Source organism: Humulus lupulus, chromosome 4 (genome assembly GCF_963169125.1).
Source record: "Humulus lupulus chromosome 4, drHumLupu1.1, whole genome shotgun sequence".
Taxonomy (NCBI): Eukaryota; Viridiplantae; Streptophyta; class Magnoliopsida; order Rosales; family Cannabaceae; genus Humulus; species Humulus lupulus.
In genome coordinates this window covers 9,674,886-9,693,802 of record NC_084796.1, presented here as the reverse complement: position 1 = coordinate 9,693,802, position 18,917 = coordinate 9,674,886, and the positions used below count along the sequence as shown (strand labels likewise).

At 38.5% G+C, this 18,917-nt stretch overlaps 1 protein-coding gene across 1 annotated transcript; it reads right to left on the bottom strand.

Annotated features, from left to right (window-relative positions):
- Positions 1 to 11,571: 11,571 nt before the first annotated feature.
- LOC133831873 (probable LRR receptor-like serine/threonine-protein kinase At1g56130) lies at positions 11,572 to 17,919 on the bottom strand. Its single transcript, XM_062262279.1, has 9 exons — positions 17,916 to 17,919; positions 15,569 to 15,918; positions 13,795 to 13,993; positions 13,545 to 13,694; positions 13,218 to 13,336; positions 12,842 to 13,052; positions 12,505 to 12,733; positions 12,267 to 12,417; positions 11,572 to 12,103 (listed from the first exon to the last, which is right to left on the bottom strand). The coding sequence occupies exons 1-9, from the start codon at positions 17,917 to 17,919 to the stop codon at positions 11,738 to 11,740; spliced, it is 1,779 nt and encodes a 592-aa protein (XP_062118263.1). The 3' UTR covers positions 11,572 to 11,737.
- Positions 17,920 to 18,917: the final 998 nt, after the last annotated feature.

Below are 18,917 nucleotides of genomic sequence, written 5' to 3'. Positions count from 1 at the left end.
AATGGGACGTGGAGAACGTGCATTGACTACTCGGACCTCAACAAGGCCTGCCCAAAAGACTGTTTTCCACTGCCGAGAATTGACCAGCTCGTAGACGCCACGGCGGGGCATGGTCTGATGTCGTTCATGGATGCCTATTCTGGATATAACCAGATTCCCATGCATGCCCCCGACCAAGAGCATACGAGCTTCATCACAGATAAAGGGCTCTACTGCTACAATGTCATGCCATTCGGACTCAAGAATGCCGGAGCCACGTACCAGCGGCTCGTAAACATGATGTTCTCAGAGCAAATAGGGAACAACATGGAAGTTTATGTTGATGACATGCTTGTAAAGTCTCAACTTAACAAGAACCATGTTGATGACCTCGAAGAGTGCTTTGGCGTGCTCAGAAAGTACAACATAAAGTTGAATCCTCAGAAGTGCACTTTTGGGGTGTCTTCAGGAAAATTTCTGGGTTTCATTGTCAACTATCGTGGGATCGAGGCTAATCCCGACAAAATAAAGGCCCTGATCGATATGCCTTCGCCTCGGAAGCATAAAGATGTTCAAAGCTTGACTGGCAGGATGGCAGCTCTGAGCAGGTTCATCTCGAAGTCAACGGACCGCGGTCTCCCATTCTTCAACTTATTGAAAGGAAGTAAGAAGTTCGAATGGACAGATGAGTGCGAGCTAGCCTTTCAGGAGCTCAAAAAGCACTTAGCCAAACCACCCATCCAATCGAAGCCTGAGACGGGAGAAGTACAGTTCCTATACCTCTCAACTACCGAACACGCGATAAGCGCGGTGCTCGTTCGAGAAGAAGAGAGAATACAGAAACCCGTCTACTATATCAGTAAAAGATTACTGGGGCCAGAATCAAGATATCCACTGATGGAGAAGCTCGCCCTCAGTCTAATCCACTCATCTCGCAAGCTCCGCCCTTACTTTCAGGCACATCCTATCCATGTACTAACAGATCAACCACTAAGGCAAGTCTTGTCTAAACCAGAGGCGTCTGGTCGACTCCTTAAATGGGCTGTTGAGCTCGGACAGTTCGAGATCACCTACCATCCGAGAACGACCATTAAGGCACAAGCGTTGGCGGATTTTATAGTGGAGTGCACCGGTATAGCCGACGACGAGGTAACAACCACGGCCCACGAGCTGTGGAAACTTTACATCGACGGGTCGTCAAATGAAAATGGAGCGGGGGCAAGAGTTATTCTGATCACTCCTGCATGGAGCAAATTTCACTCTGCTTTAAGGTTCGGCTTTAAAGCATCTAATAATGAAGCTGAGTACGAGGCTTTACTTGCGGGACTACGAATAGCAAAAGAGCTCAAGGCCAAAACTATACATTGCTACAGCGACTCCCAGCTCGTGGTTAATCAAATCTTGGGAGAATACCAGGCTCGTGGCACAAAAATGACAGCTTATCTGGAGAAGGCAAAATCCGCATTAGAGTATTTCGAGTTTTATGCAATCGAACAGGTTCCTCGAGAGCAAAACTCAAATGCAGATGCCTTAGCTCGGCTCGCCACTTCCGCCGAAAATGAAGAGCTGAATGTTGTACCCGTAGAACACCTGTCAGCACCCAGCATTACTGAGCCAGACGAGGAAGATGTGTGTATGATCGAGACAGAGTCGACCTGGATGAGCCCGATAGTTGATTATCTCGAAAATGGAATTCTTCCAAAAGATCGAAATCAGGCTCGGAAGCTAATGTATCAACTTCCTCGTTACACCATCCTGGACAGAAGGCTATACAGAAGAGGGTATTCCATGCCGTTGCTCAGATGTGTGACTCCTCCCGAGGCAAAGAAGATTATTGAAGAAATACATGAAGGATTCTGCGGAGACCATACCGGGGGGCATAGCCTGCCCAAGAAGATTATACGCCAAGGATATTTCTGGCCAACCATTAAAACGGACTCTTTCGAGTACGTGAAAAAGTGCGACAAATGCCAAAGATTCGCCATGATACCCCGAGCTCCACCTTCCGAACTGACCATGTTGACATCCCCATGGCCTTTCGCGGTATGAGGCATCGACCTCATAGGCTCACTCCCAACTGGCAAAGGAGGAGTAAAATATGCTGTGGTCGCGGTTGACTACTTCACAAAATGGACGGAGGCTGAACCATTGGCGACCATAACTTCGAAAAAAATCCTAGATTTCGTGGTAAAGAACATTGTATGCCGATATGGAGTACCAAGAAAGATTGTATCTGATAACGGAACCCAGTTTGATTGCGACTTATTCACCAACTTTTGTAACAAGAACGGCATAATAAAGAGCTTTTCGTCAGTGACTCACCCACAGGCGAATGGTCAGGTCGAAGCCGTTAACAAAACTCTCAAGAGTTCTCTAAAGAAAAAGTTGGAGGAGGCAAAGGGACGATGGCCCGAGGAATTACCCCAAGTCCTTTGGGGATATAGAACTACAGCCCGGACATCGACGGGACATACCCCGTTCTCTCTAGCGTACGGCTGCGAGGCAATGTTGCCCATCGAGGTCGAAATCCCAACAATTCGAACTCAAATTTACGATCAGGATTCAAACCACACTCAGCTCGAAGAAATCCTAGACTTGATCGAAGAAAAAAGGGAAGAGGCTCAGCTAAGAAATGCTGCTTACCAGCAACGAACCACAAGATATTTCAATAAAAGGGTTCGAGATCGAAAGTTCGGAGTGGGAGATCTGATATTGAGATGCGTATTCTTAGCAACCCGAGATTCAGCGGCGGGAGTGCTCGGGCCAAACTGGGAAGGCCCGTACCAAATAGAATCAGTCATCTGACCTGGCGTGTACAAACTGGCGAGATTAGATGGGAGCCTGATACCACGAGCATGGAATGGCGAACACCTTAGACATTATTATCAATAGTATAGGAAAAGTGTTGCCTGTAACCATGATTTTCTATCTATGTTAGTTTGTTTTTGAATTTCATCAAATGAAAGGTCTACTTTGTTTCACATGTAATTTATTTTTATTTTTGCAATCTCTCTTAATTTAATAACCTATGGTCACACTCATAGGATATTAAGGGGGCATCATTGGTATACATACCACCAGCTTAAAAAATAAAAAATATATAAAGTATTTGGATATAACCAAGTACGCGATCTTAGATAGTTCGGACATAACCGAATTATCAAAAACATAAAGTATTTGGATATAACCAAGTACGCGATCTTAGATAGTTCGGACATAACCGAGTTATCAAAAAATAGAAAACGTTTGGAGTTAACCAGATGTGCAAACTTAACAGGTTCGGAACAAACCAGCCAAAAAACTAATCGACGATAAGTAGGAACCTAAACCCACTTCGGGATAAGTCGAGATCGAGGCTGGAATATCTTAAAGAAAAATAGTTTCAAACTCTTAACCTTGGAGTAAAAACCGAAGACGAGGAAAAGTGACTAAGAAAAAAAGATATAACCGAACCATTCACGTTACATACCATATAAGTACTTTCGAGTTCATGGTTAAAGTAACATCCGACTTTGATGAATAACGAGGTTGGAAGCGTATAATTTGAACAAACTATGCATGAATGCATAGAGTTTCGAGCCTAAATCCACAATATGTTTGTATGAATAAATAAACATAAATGATTCATCCATATAAAATGTGCAAAATATTTCGAGCCGAGAAATGTAAAGCATATAAAAGGAGTAGTTAAAGAAATTGTGTCAGCCCCGTGGGCACAAATTTAAATAGTTATAGGAATGAGGGGACGCAGCCCCGATAACTGATTTCTCCGAAATCGGATTTAAGGGAGAGGAGTATCCTTGGCCTTCTCAGCATCAGTATCACCAGACCCTCCAGGACGAATAGCATGGCTATCCTGCTGGGCCGCCTCTCGAGCAGCTACACTTGCCTCGAGAAGGGCATTCCACCGCCCAACATATGTGGCTTCGAGAGGACCCAGGAAGCTGATGTCGAGGTCGGCATTGTCGGCCCAAAGCTTGTACATGGCCTGGTCGACCGCTTTCTCCTTCTGCTCCTTAGACTCGTTCAGGAGGCGGACCTTCTTGCTCTCCATGAGGTCGAGGGTAGCAGATTTCTCCTCTTCGAGCTTGGCATTGGCCTTCTCGAGCTCAGCGTTTGACTTTTCCAGCTCCTCGAGACGGGTCTTCAGTTTTTCAAGTTCAGACTTCGAGTCTTTGAGCTCGTCAACCATCTTAAGCTCGAGATCCTTCGACTTCTGAGCCAGAGACAAGCTCGTTTGCACCTCGTTGGTCAGTTTATAGTTGAGCTGTGCTGAAACAACAAGGGCCTGAAACACAAACGAATCAGAATTGCGAATTGAGGCATAAATACTTAAAATAGAGTTGAGAAGGCTACCGCGGCGGTGAGTTCGATACTCTTCTCATAAAGAGTGTTGCAGTCCGAGGCCTTGCGCACGAGATCCCAGTGGTCGGCGCCGAAGCCAGAAAAGCTCTGACCTACCCGAGAAAGGACGTCCGAGCTGAGTACAGCCCCTTCTGTCCCAGCGGCACCATCAAGTACATACTCCTCAGTGTGGGTTCGAGCCGTTGGCAGCTGAACCGTTGAGGTAGAAGGTTTCTTCGGGGGCCGAACAACTGTTAACCGGGTTTCGGTGGGAAGCAGCGAGATGGATGCAGTCGGGCCTGACCCATCAATCTGGGCAGTCGGTTCCTTGGAGGTGTTCGCAGTGGTCTGGGCCGTGGGAGTCGTCTCACGATGTTTAGGTACCTTGGACGGTCGGTCGGATCTCTTTGGTATCCTCGGGCGTTTACTCTTTTGGGCGCCAGCTCCCCCATCGCTAAAAAGCACGGCGTCGAGGTCGGGATTCATGGCACCTGCACAATGACAGTGAGTTAAACAATAATAATAACTTTGAAAAAAGATGGAAACCAGTTGAAGAAAAAACCTAACTGAGACTCTCCCCCGAGCTCGAGCTTGGGGACCATGAAATTCCCCCGTCTTCAGAAGAGGCGGGGGGAGTGCCTTCCCTATAAGTTGGTGATAACCTCGAGAGGTCCCTATAATCATTGGTCCCATACTGCACAGCTATCTCATTCCACACCTCGTCCGTGGTGTACATAGTGTCGTATTTCTCGAGCCCACTATCAAACCTATGGACACAGTCATCTACCCAACTCCATATGTAGAAGTGGTATCTATCCTGTGCGCATGAGACTAGTCTATTGGGCCTGTGTTTTAATAAAGTGGGGGACCACATTCGCGAAGTAGGAAGGGTTTTACCTCCATCGGAGTCCGAACTCGAGGCTTCGTCATTGGCCTCATTCCCCGACAGCGGACTTCTCGAGCGAATTGGGAGAGATGCCCTCCTTTCTCTCCTCGGAGGAAGGATGCCTGTGGGCAGTGGCACTTCCTCCCAGCGTTCATATTTTTTACTGGACCAGTCAGAGGTTGACTGGCCCTGTCCCAACAACCCACAAGCTCATAGCTTGTCCTCATGTAATAGAAATGAGAGAGATCTCCTGCCGTAAGAGAGTCGGAGCAAGGTCTCTCTGTGCCCCTTCATTGTCTCGTCAGGGGTGGGACGCTGAAAGTTAGCTGAAAGGCGAGATACACTTCAACTAAATATGGATTTAAGGGCTAAAATTCCGAGCTCAAAAATAGAAAGTAACGAGAATACTTACGAATCCGCCTAAACGAACGATGTCGAGACGAGGACAGACCGTCTGTCCAGAAAAAAGCCTTCTTGAAGTCAGGAGGGTGGTTCGGAAGATCTTCAAAGATCTTCCTCTCTTTGGGGTAGCTCGAAAGATAGTAAAAACTATCTCCTCCCCGAGCTCGGGAGGGATTACTCTTCAAACAAAAGAGATATATAATCTCTTGGGGTGAAGGCCCTGTCCACCCCAGCTCGTGGAACAAGGACCTCAGGGCAGACAGCACCCTGTATGAATTGGTGTTGAGTTGGAATGGAGCCAACCCAACGAAATCAATGAAGTCTCTGAAAAAGGACTCCAGGGGCAGTAAAGCTCCTGCCCTTATATGTTCCTGGCTCCAGGCCGCGTATTTTACACTGGAATCGCGGCCCCCAGGGGAGAAACAGCTCCGTTCATGCCTAGTCGGAGCTCGACACTTCAGTGTGTCCAACGAACTAAGGCCATGGAGGGCCAAGATATCAGTTATTTGGTCGCTGGTGGTAACCGAGCTCTGGTAGAACTCAGCTTCAAACATCTCCCTCCTAGGCTGCGAAGACGAAGGCTCCGCCATTAAGGAAAACTGGAGTTCCCCTGGGTGGTATGCAACCGTGACTTTTAACGCAGGGTCGAGGGGAACTGGCCTAGGTCCTGGGTTGGGCTCCGGATAGATGGCTTCCCGAAGAACTCTTCTCTTCTTTTCAATAACCTCGTCTATCTGGCGACGATAGTGGGCTCGAATGTCTTCTTGCTCGCGTGCGATCTCGTATTCTTTAATCCGACGTTGGTTCCGGACAAAGACCGATTCCGGGCTCGGAGATTTGGGCTCGTAAGGGATTGCTCGTAATGACCCCCACCGTCTTTCCGGATTCTGTGACATCTAACGAGAAAGAAAAAATTGTGAGGGTCATGCATGCAAGAATCACGAGCTCGATGGGATGAACTCGGAGATTTAAGGACAAGAAACTAAGTATTAAGACCCTTACTAAAGAGTCAGAGCGTGTGTTCCACAGGAAAGAAAATGAGCGTGGATGATTTTTTGAAAATCCCGAAATTCAAGGGAAAGAAAGGTGGCGATTAGCCAGGAAAGGGCATTTTTGGGTTTCGTGCAATTGTCAAGAACAAGGGTTTTTACTCGAAAACTTAGTGTACAAGAAACATTGCCTAAAATTTTCAAAATCCAGAAAGTTGAAACTTCGTTCAAACGACAAAACTGGGTACAAACCAGAGACGAATATCCAGAATGAAAATCTAGAAGGCATAAAAGCCCATTGGTTCAAAACTTCATATCGTATCATTCTAAGAACGTAAACTAGCATACACAACAAGAACAGTATGGGTAAAAAGCTGAAAACAAAAATGACATACTTACACAGTGATGGTGATTGCAGCGAAATCGTCGATTGGAGGAGAGGTTGCAAGAAAGAACTCACTGACTCGAACAGACCAGGATTTCTTTGTTTCTTGGGTCGAGAAAACATGCACGGGACGGAAGCTTCTTAAAAAAGTATTTGGTTTTCTTGTTTTTTTCCTTTCTGGTTTACGATGAACAAACGTGAAGAAGAAGACGAAGAGGGGGTCTTGTATATATAGGTGGGAAAATGGAATTAATCAGGAGCGTCGAATGGAATTCTCACTAGATCGAACGGATGGGGATCAATGACAAGATGGCGCCGAAAAGTTGTCAGACGGACGATCGTGGGCGTGTTCCCAAGGTACTCAAGTACCTAAAGTGAGCAATACCCATCTGGCACGTGTCCGTTTTCAAGAGCGTATGACGGTACGGTTCCCAGAGAAAGTAGTTCAAAAGTTTCTTTCTCTTAGGATTCGAACAAATACTTTTGAGGGGGCAAGATGTTATACCCAGATTTCGAGCCATGGTAAATATGACCTCGAAAGCTGAGTTCGCAATAAATGGTCTCGTGAGGATTAGAGTATGATCTAGGATTGTAAATCGAGCATGCAAAGTATGATATATGATCTCGAATGCGGTGACCTCGAAATGATCTCGATCTCGAAAGGTAGCTCCGAGAACACCTTCATCTTCAGGAACTTCGGAGCATGGGTCTTGAGCTCGATGTACTATCTCGAAAGCAATGTTAGCTCGGGAGATGTCAGTGGCTCGCACAATGACATGAAACCTGAGATGCTGAAGCCTCGAAGATACGCTATAACCACCTTGAATATCTACAAGTATTGTAAACATGAGATGTAATCCTCATTTATTGATGTAAATCCCCAAGAATCGTAGGATATTATTTAGTCAGTTATGCATTCCCTGGTCTTCAGGGACGTTTCCTTTTTTATCTGATTAAAGGCATTTAAAGCCATTTATTTTTATTCACAAAAGAGTAACTACCCAAAATATGTGGGATAGTATTCTGCATCCTTCTCTATAAATAGAGAAGCCATGCACCATTGTAATGGACCGAAATTCTGATCCTTGAGAGAAAACTCTGGAGAATTCATGCTAAAGAATTGTTCAGAGATAATCTTGAGATTAATAACAGAGACTCGTGGACTAGGCAGATTTAACTACTGAACCACGTAAAAAACCGTGTGTTTGATTCGTTTATTTCTTTTGGCCATTGTCTTTAATTGTTTACGTGCTCTCTTCTTTTATCTGTTGACGAAAAACGGCGTCAACAAATATCATATTTTAATATTTTTAATTATTTATTTTATTTTATTTAAGTTTAAGTATTTACAAACTACCGTTAAATATAAAAATATTCTGTTAAAGTTAACATTAAAAAAATAAAAAATCGTTAAAACCAAGAGTTTCCGTTATCTACACACTTATTATATAGAAGAGATATACATTATATATCATTTTAATAAACATAAATATAAAAATACAATCCCACCAATTCGGCCACTTTCCTTATTTGTTTATATATACTAGATACAAGCAACGTACAATATGCACGTTTGCTTAGTTTTATTTATAGAATTTATTAATTATTTTTATTAAATTTATATTAATGTCATATAAATTTTGAAATAAATATCTTATTTTAATTAAATAATTTATTTATTTTAGTTTAAGTTTATGTTTTTCTAGTTTTTGAATTTAGGAATGACAACAAGAGATTATATATTATATGTTTAATGTAATATTAAATATTATACGTGGATTTTAAATTTAAGTTTTTTGCAAGTTTTTTTTTTAAAAAAAAAAAGCAATTTGTTGCTAATTCACAGCAAATTATATTATACGTTTAATATGATATTATTTTAATAAGTAAGCTTATAAGTTTAGTTAAATTTTATTTAAGTTATAAAACGTATGATTTTATTATTTTTAAATAATTATTATTGTAAAAAATCTCAAAAATATCATATTTTAATTTGTTTAATTATTTATTATTTTAAAATAATTATCATTGTAAAACATCTTAAAAATATCATATTTTAATTTATTTAATTATTTATTATTTTTAAATAATTATCATTGTAAAATATCTAAAATATATCTTATTTTAATTTTTTTAATTATTTATTTTATTTAAATTTAAGTATTTACAAACTACTGTTAAATATAAGAATATTCTGTTAAAGTTAACATTAAAAAAATAAAAAACCGTTAAAACTAAGAATTTCCGTTATCTACACACTTATTATATAGAAGAGATATATATAACTTACATTATTTAATGTTATAGGAATTAAATTAATATATAAAATGTAATTATATAATATTAAAAATATTATCTCATATTAAATTAAAATACACAACAAAACAGGCGGCATTTCAATCCATTCAAAAACTTATCAAAACACAAAATCCAATCCAAGCTTAAAAACTTAGAACTTAAAACTCAGATTAACTCTGATTAAGTTGTTTCCCAACTAAATCATCCGGCTAATAAGCTTCTAATCTTTCATAGAATCACTATGCCTCGATCATTGCTTAAATCCGAGTCCTAAAACTCAAGTTTTCTTCGAAAATGTGATCGAATGTCGAAAATGGAACGGGAGGGAGGGAGAATGTTATGAATGTTCTTTTATTATTCTGACAGGTTACTTTAAGCTTAAGTAATCTCAAGCAAATCCTAATGCTTGGGGTCCCAAAAACGCCCCGGGATAAAATAGTCAAAATTCTCAAAATTTCTCTCCTGATCTTACTAACTCCCAATTTATCATCAAATATTTATTCCCATTATCCAATATCCCGATAATGCTAAATACCCATTGACTCACTTCAAGTTAAGTATGGATCCTGTTGTGACTTTCCCACTGGCTTGCTTCCTAGGATCGTCTTGTGTTGAGTAACTCTAACATAACCAAATAATAATGAAGTATCACACACATACCACATATATGTCAAATATACCCAAAACGGGCAAAATTATGAAAATTGCATAATTAAACAGAAATTGGCCCACATGCATATTTAATACATCTAAATATGCATATCAAATCATATTATAATATAACTCACATAATCACATAATGATACATAAATATCACATAATCATATAATTCCAAAATTTGTCATCCTGGCTCCCTAATCAAAGCCCCAAGCCTTATTAGAAATTTGGGTCGTTATACATACATAGCTAATTGGGTACCTATTGAGTGTTCCACTGAGTTGTTTATCCAAGTGATGATTTTTGAATTATCCACTTCCCAATTTTCTAGCAAAGTTGCATAATATGCTTTGTCATTTGGAGGTTTAATCACAATTCCAGAAGCATAACCCCACATCTTTTTCCCTTTCAATTTTTTTTCATCACATAGTTCCAATAAGAGTAATTCTTTCCATCTAACCTCACGCTAATTGACTGAAGGGAGTCATCTCTATTACTAGCCATTATAGATGCAAAACAAACTTCCAACAACTAACTCAGTAAAAAATTACCAAATTTTACAATCTGGCGAAACCCTAAAATTGCAGATGAACACAAAAATCACATACCAGGTTGTTGCAATGGTGCTCCAACCCAAATTGCTGAAATATGAAGAAGACCCAAGTTGGATCCGCGAAAGCTATGGTTACGCTTAAGAAATTCAACTCTATAAATCATGCTCTGATACCATGATAATTATGCAAAGATTACACAATCTATAGAACTCAAAGAGAAAGCAAAAGGCAAAGATATGAAGAGAGAAAGAGAGAAACTAAGTATATTGCAAAAGAAGAGTAAATGTTCTCTTACCGTAAAATAATCAGTCAAGCCTTATAAAAGGCAAAAATAATAAAATAACATAAAAGACTAAAATAACCTTAAGATAATAACAACACAATTAACACCACCTCCCCTCACCATTAGAAGCACACATCCACCATTAACACTTTCAATTTTTTTAATGACTTTAATGATGCAAAACTTAAACACAAAAAAATCCTCACCTGAGGCACTAACTTATATGTTTCAAATACTTTTATGCATGATGTTCTAGTTTTACTTGCCTCTATTTTTTATTATTAATTTTTTTTTGCAAATTTGAAATCTTAAATATGTAGATTTTCAAACAATTTTGATGCGGTAAGATGATTCTATCAAAACTTGATTTGGAAGGCAAAAATAATTAAATGCAATTGAGCAATTCGATGATTCCATCAAAACTTAATTTTTATATGTAAATCGATTCCATCTAAACTTGATTTTTTAATTCGAAATAGATACAATTTTTCAAAAATCAAATTTGATGGAATCATCAAATTGCATTGATTTTACCTCTAATTGCATCAATTTTGTCTTTAAACTCAAGCTGTGAGTTGCCCCATTCATACTAGTCTTAACAAGCTCACTAATTAATTTTACGTTACCAAGACATTACTTTCATTAATTGAAATAGTAACACTAACGTACTAAAACTGTCATTAGTTGGGAATAATGTCAAATTATACCACACCAACAATAATATTATTATTCAGATAGATTAATAATATACTAGCATGATGGATTCTTTCAATTTAAACAGAGTGGGAACCAAGTTAAGAGATAACCATTTAATTTCAATATAAAATACAATAAAATTTAGTAATTACATGCGCACAAAAATCATATCTAAACTTAACTTGATATTCAGTCTCAAGAATAGATGTTACCTCTCTAATTTTATAATATTTGAATAAAAACAGAGGAATGATGTAAGTTGATCTAAAGTACTTGTGATTGTGAAAGTATAGGTCGAGTCGTATTAGTGGGTGATGATTTGACCTCCATGGTGTTTAAACTCGAAGACGAGTAATAATGGTTAGTAGCAGTAATATCACTCACTATGCTGCTAACATCACTGAATCTCCAGTCAGAGAAGTAGCCAGGTCTTGACATTTTTTGGTTTACTTCAACATCACCCAAAAGCATTGCCACCACTCGAGACATTGGTGGCCGAGCATACGGTGATGTTTGGGTGCATAAAAGAGCTATTTCTACCACTCTCACTACTTCTTCCTCCTTAAACTCCGATGACAGTGTTAAATCCACCAATTCAACTTCACGTTTTCGTTCATGCAAGTTCCAAGCCTATGGGAAATAATATAATATAATATTCAATCAAGGATAAATTTTATGAATCTATGCAAGTGTTACTAGAGTCCTATATTTGTTTACTTAATCTACCACTTAGTAATAGAATGACAAGAACACAAAAATCTTTAAGGAGCATAAAATATATAACTTTCGTTACCCATTCAAGAAGATAAACTTTTTCTTGTTCCAAGGTCAGATCAGAGCGGGGACGGACACAAACAATCTCAAGCGCCACAACACCAAAGGCAAACACATCAGCCTTCTCTGTTAAGTGCCCACTCATAGCGTACTCAGGAGCAAGATAACCACTGCATTGTTTCAATTACTTCACAAATATTAACAAATGTAATAGAAAGGCAAAATGCAAAGTAAAAGGTCTTTGAGATTGATCTTACAATGTCCCAGCAACGCAGGTGCTTATGTGAGTCTTTTTATCATCATAAAACTTTGCCAAACCAAAATCTGATATTTTGGGGTTGAGATTAGAGTCTAGCAGAATGTTGCTGGCTTTTATATCTCTGTGGACAATTCTAATGTGTGATTCCTCATGAAGATAACTTAGACCTCTTGCTACTCCTAAGCAAATATTGAAACGTGTTGCCCAATCCAGCTTCAAACTGTGGTCTGCCTCATGTGTCAGCCATAAATATATCAGTTTTTACTATTGACATCAAATATGGTCATTTACATGTTTGCGTTTGTATATACAACACTGTTAATGACAATTCATACCAAATAGTGCTCGATCAAGACTTTTGTTTTCCAAATATTCGTAAACAAGAAGTCGTTTATCTCCTTGAAGGCAGCAACCATACAATTTTACTAGGTGACGATGTTGCACAACAGATATTGTAGCAATCTCGGCTATAAACTTGCTTTTTCCATGATGGGATGTCACTGACAATTGCTTTATGGCTACTACTCTTCCATCTTCAAGTGTTCCCTGAAGAACAGTACAAAATGATTATGAACAGATGTTGAGAGAGAGAGAGAGAGGGGTTAGAAAGTCTACTTAAAAATTTGTTTCAACTACTGAATGCAATATGGAACATTACATGACAATTCCTGAGTTGGGTAATTGAACTTTGATTAGAAAAAAATGACTTACCTTGTAGACAAATCCAAATCCTCCCTCTCCCAACTTGTTAGCAGAACTGAAGTCATTAGTAGCCATCTTTAGCTCAGCATAACTGAAAGTGAATGGTTTAACATCGATCCCTAAAAGCTCTGCATGCAAACGAAACATAAGGTACTACACATCATATACATTTTAGAAAAAAGCATACTATTTGTATTAAAGTCATGAAAAAACTAAAATAATCCTTAAAAAGAGAGAGACTAAATTAGCCTTCTAAAGTAATAATATTTACTTAAAAAAGTAGGAACTTTATAATTAATTAATTAATTAGGACTACTAGATGGCATTAAGAAATACCTTCGTCGTTGTTGCTATGAGACTTCTTTTTTCTTTGAAGATAATAAAGAGTTCCCAACACACACAAAAATATTGAAACCCCAATACCAACAGAAGCCCCTACACTCAGATCAGTCCTCTTGTTCTTCATGGTGACCACGGGTTCGAAATCTGCATGATGGAAGCTCAATAATCAATTCAATGAATTGAAATTTTATGGCAAGAAACCAAACTTTAAGGATCAGATCCAAAATACTTTACAACATATTACCTGGGGTAACACTGATGGCTGAAATAGAGGGTCCAGAAGAATCTTGCTTAGGTATGCAGCAAGTTCCTTTTCCAGCCCAAAAAAGATGGATTTCAAGGTAGTTCTCTGATACTAGGACCGTATAGTTCTTTCGGATAAATCGAGAATCAACTCCTCTAGCTTCCTTTCGCATATCAAAATCCTTCAAAACAAGCTCCCCCTGCAGCAGACACAGGCCTAAGGATAAAATAACTTTGTATTGATGATTATGAGATTACAAGGATCACCTCCAAGAGCTTGAGAGGCTATACAACAAGTATATATATACTTTTTTCTTTTGAAAAAGAAATAAACACTTGTATATTAAGATACTCCAATGATCCAATCCCTGACTAGATTAGAAAACAATATATCTTTAGACTCTTAACATCTAATAACCAAATAACTACTACCCGATTTCTACTTCGATCCCACAAGTTATTTAACTTGTTTTCAGTATCATTAAAAAAAAATTCTATTCCTCTTTAACCATATAGCCCAGCAAATAGCCATGGCTGCCACGTTCCACAACTTTTGTTTCTTCTTATACCCTAAAATAAGAGAGCCAAATATATCCGAACAGGGTTGTTGAACTACCCAGCACACATTAAACTCCTGAAACAGCCTGATCCATATCTGGAAAGAGAAATCCCAGTGCAGAAATAAATCCTTCCTTAGTACACACCAACCAGGAGATACATATTGATAAGGCCTTCATTTCTGTAGCACCTAGTGGACACACACATGATCCCGAAACAAAAACCACAACAACATCTTTACTTCAGATGGAGCTGGACTTTTCTTTATAAGATCAAAGAACAACAAGTGGAAAATCCTGAGCCTTCAGACTTTCAAAAGCTGACTGGCAAATGAATAAACGAAAGCTATCTCCCAACCAAACCCCCCTATCTTCTATCCCTTCCAGCAAATTAACAAGACAACTAAGAAATTCATGGTTGAGCCATAATTATAGGACTCCAGATGAAAGAATATAAAAGATAAGTAAGATACTTGAAATACCTCATTTATTCAGTGAATGGATGGAAATAAAACACAAACTCTCCCAATAGAAACAGCTCCACTCCCAAGATTTTCCCAATAATTAATTCACCACGGATCCTACCTCTCTCACCTTCCTTGTCTAAGGTTAAACTTCTCTCACCTGGACACCATTTGTCCATTCCAACCGGATTAAGATAAACTTTCCAAAAGATTCCTCTCCTCCACACTACTAAATCTAAATCACCACTGTCCCTTCTTATAAGGCATAGCATATGTGATCTAATAAGAGGTCTATCACATAACTCCAGGAACAGCTAAGGAAAAAGGACCAAGGACCTGACATACAGAGAGTAAGATCTGCATCCAGGATCTCTGAGTCCGCAGGGGTTTGGAAGGCCAAAAAAACTGAAAGCATGGATGTAGCCAAGGGAAGCATAAATATAAAAGAACAGTAGACTTGAATCAATGTTCTTATTTCTCTAACAACAGGTATTGAACCAAACAGGAAGTAGGTTTGTAGAAATTAATTTGCCAACATAAAACACCACAAAAAAGAAGTAGAAACTATTACTAATTATTAGAATATTCAGATTTTTGACAATTAATTGGAATCACATGTAAGAATTTACAAAGATGATTGGGGAGAAGCTAAATGATCAAGTACCATGACAAAAAGAACCAATGGACAAACTTTTAGCTTAGACAGTGTTCAGAAAACAACCTCTTGACAACAATTCAACTACATAATACTCACTTGGATATAAATATCAAATACGTGCCTCCCAAGATTTTTCCAGGAAATAGAGTTTAGGACAGCTGTTTCTTCTCCAAATAGAAGTTTTACAGTGTAGTTACCCTTCTCTAGTCCAAGACCATAATATCTTAGTGATGAAGTAGAAACCCTTGCTGTCTGGAAAAGTGCTAATTCTGAAGTATACCTCTGAATATTGTTCTCAGTAAAGATTCCAACGTTGCTAACTGCCCACCTGTTACCGCTGCTAACATAATAAGTAGCTGGACCAAGAGTTTCATCGTCTCTTTCGTATAAAATGTCATCATAAATCGTCGTTTCAGGACTACCGCAGTTAATTGCAAAGCTATAATCTGTACCATAAACTAGTAATCATTAAACATTTCAAGAATGGTGACGGAAAGAGTAGTTAAGATTTCCTTTTCCTTCATGTATTCTCCTCTCAAGGTTATAATAAGATAATATGAAATTTTAATCATATACTCACAGATGGGTTTGCCTCGACCGCAAGGAAAGTTCTGCTGAAGACAATCCAATCCTGGTTGAAGAACCCTGAAATAAACAAAACGTTATGTACCACCTAGCTAGTTACATTTCCAAAAGTAACAGAGTTTATTGTCAATCAACAACAACTAGGCCATTTCGCTACTCAGACCATTAATTACAGAGAGAGAGAGAGAGAAGGAGAGAGAGGTACTTAAATATTCTTAAAAGAGCATAATGAAATGAAAAAAAAAAATAGCTTCTAATATGGGCTTTATAACCCTCAAAACACAAGACTGCTGAGAGCCAAAAACGAGAGAAACTATCATGTTAAGGCAATTACTTAGAGATTGGCTATAAGAGCTCTGTCAACTTAAAATGTGTTATTTTTTTTTTTTTTTGAGTTTATACCTTTTTGTCATGTGTTTTTTCCGTTAAATGTTTGTACCTTGTATTTTGATAAATTACTTTTTAGACTTTATATTTTGTAAAATAATTAAAATAGAACCCTAAACCCGATTTTGGTCAATGTTTTCTCAACTAAAATCACAAATAATTTACCAAACTAACACTTCAGAACAAAATAAAATCATTCTGCTTAAAAATTGTGTTGTTATATTTAATTTTTTCTTCATCAAAATTGAGTTTAGGGTTCTATTTTAACTATTTTATAAAACATATGGTCCAAAAAGTAATTTGTTAAAATATAGAGTTGATAACTCTAAGATTTAGAGTTATTTTTATGTCTTTAAACTTAATTTTCAAACCAAATCAAAGAGTAATGAATTGTAATTAGTTGAAATGGTGTCGAATTAGTGTAAATTTATGTTAGGAGTAGTTGTGTTTGTGTTTTCATATTTTTAGTGATTTATGTAGTTTATGTTTTGTTATTCAGGTTAGGAAACAAGAGCTGAAGGAACTGTGAATCAAAGGGAAATGTTGCTGAAAAGGGAAGGATGCTAACTCAATAATGCTGTAGCAATCAGTCTTAGCAATTAAACAGAAGCTAGAGAAAAAGGACTTCGTGAAAAAAAAGAAATACTCCAGCTGGATTAAATGAAGAGAAAAGAGGCGGCCAGGTGGCAAGTGTACTGAGTACTGAGTCAGCTGAGTATGTGGGACAAAGTACATGTAGGCAAATGATCTGGATTGTCCAATTAGGGTAAAGGAAAGTACCCTAGAATTAAAGGAGGGGCCGTATTTTTTGGAGGACGATTTTTTTTTTTTAGAAATTCAGAGAAGTTTTGGCTAAGTACAGAGAAGGTTTCAGGGAGAAGATTTTAGAAGAGTACGACCAAAAGAGAAAGAAGAAGGCTGATGCCATAAGGAGGATTTGAGCTCACAACTCATTCTTCCTACACCATTTTTCTTTCTCTTTGTATTAATTTCATCTAATATTCTGCAAACTCCATGGATTACTTCTGTATTATTTTCATGTTTAAGTTTGCAACTATGAACTAATTTCCCAAGGGTTTGGGTGATTATGAACCCTCAAGTATGAACTCAATATATAAATGCAATGGCTAAGTGATTATGTCTTTGTTCAATTGAATGTGCTTTACTGTTATTGAATGTTAATTATTGGCCATTTTTAGCATTTACTAAGCTAGATCTAACTTGGAAAAGGGAAGTCTAGCTGATTTCATTCAATTGGTGCAAGAGATTCATCTAGTTTTAGGTGATTTTGAGTAGTAGAATAGGAATGTTTTGCTACCTTGCATAACTTAAGAATTGATGCTTAAATGAATGTTTATAATCTGATTTCATGCAGGAATGTATAAAAGGGGAGTATAGACATTAGATTGCACGTTTTGGGAAAAACTTGCTGGGTTTTACGAAATTTGTTAACACTGTCATAATTGCTAACCCATTGCTGAACCATTGCTGTAACAACTGGAACGAACAGAGGGGAATTAATCACCCGAATCCATTTTTCTTATATCTGAAAACCACCCAGTATTTTGTCATTTTAATCTCTGATTTTTGTTTTAATTCCTTTGTTTATCTACAATTATTTTCAGAGTTAATTACCCACTCTTTCCTTTATCCTGCTGTCATGCCATTTCTTCGTCTTTTCTTTGTACAGCTTTGCATTTTCATAAGCAAACAGCCGCATCTCATCCAATTCATTCAGTTGCAGCTTTCTTGCTTCTCCAGCCACTACAAGATCCAAATTTAACTTCTTCAACGCCCAAAATGCCTTATGCTCTAATTCTACAGGAAGATGACAGGCCTTTCCATAAACTAGGCGATAAGGTGACATGCCTAAAGGAGTTTTAAAAGCTGTACGGTAAGCCCAGAGTGCATCATCTAATCGTTGGGACCAATCCTTCCTGCTGGGATGCACCACTTTTTCAAGAATTCCTTTAATTTCTCTGTTCGAAATCTCCGCCTGCCCGTTGGTCTGCGGGTGATATGCCGTGGCTATTTTATGCTTTACACTGTACTTAGCTAATAAGGCAGCCAAGACTTTGTTGACAAAGTGCGTCCCCTCATCACTGATTAGTGCTCTTGGCGTCCCAAATCGTGTAAAAACATTTTTATGCAGAAATTTCATTACCACTTTGGCATCATTCGTTGGACTAGCTACTGCCTCCACCCATTTCGATACGTAGTCCACAGCCACTAAAATGTAGAGGTTTCCAAAAGATTGGGGGAAAGGCCCCATGAAGTCGATGCCCCACACGTCAAACAATTCCACCTCCAAAATACAATTGAGAGGCATTTCATTCCTGGCTGAGATGTTACCCACTCGCTGGCATCGGTCACAGCGTTGAACAAAATCGTGGGCATCCTTAAAGATAGAAGGCCAATAGTAACCTGATTGAAACACTTTGGCAGCAGTGCGTTGTCCACCAAAATGACCACC

What these genes read in the sequence shown, in the direction of transcription:
- LOC133831873 (XM_062262279.1), bottom strand. An exon ending in GATTTGGATTTGTCTACAAG is followed by an intron (nt 13,053 to 13,217) that starts GTAAGTCATTTT and finishes ACTGTTCTTCAG; the next exon opens with GGAACACTTGAAGATGGAAG. An exon ending in AAGTTTATCTTCTTGAATGG is followed by an intron (nt 12,104 to 12,266) that starts GTAACGAAAGTT and finishes TATTTCCCATAG; the next exon opens with GCTTGGAACTTGCATGAACG.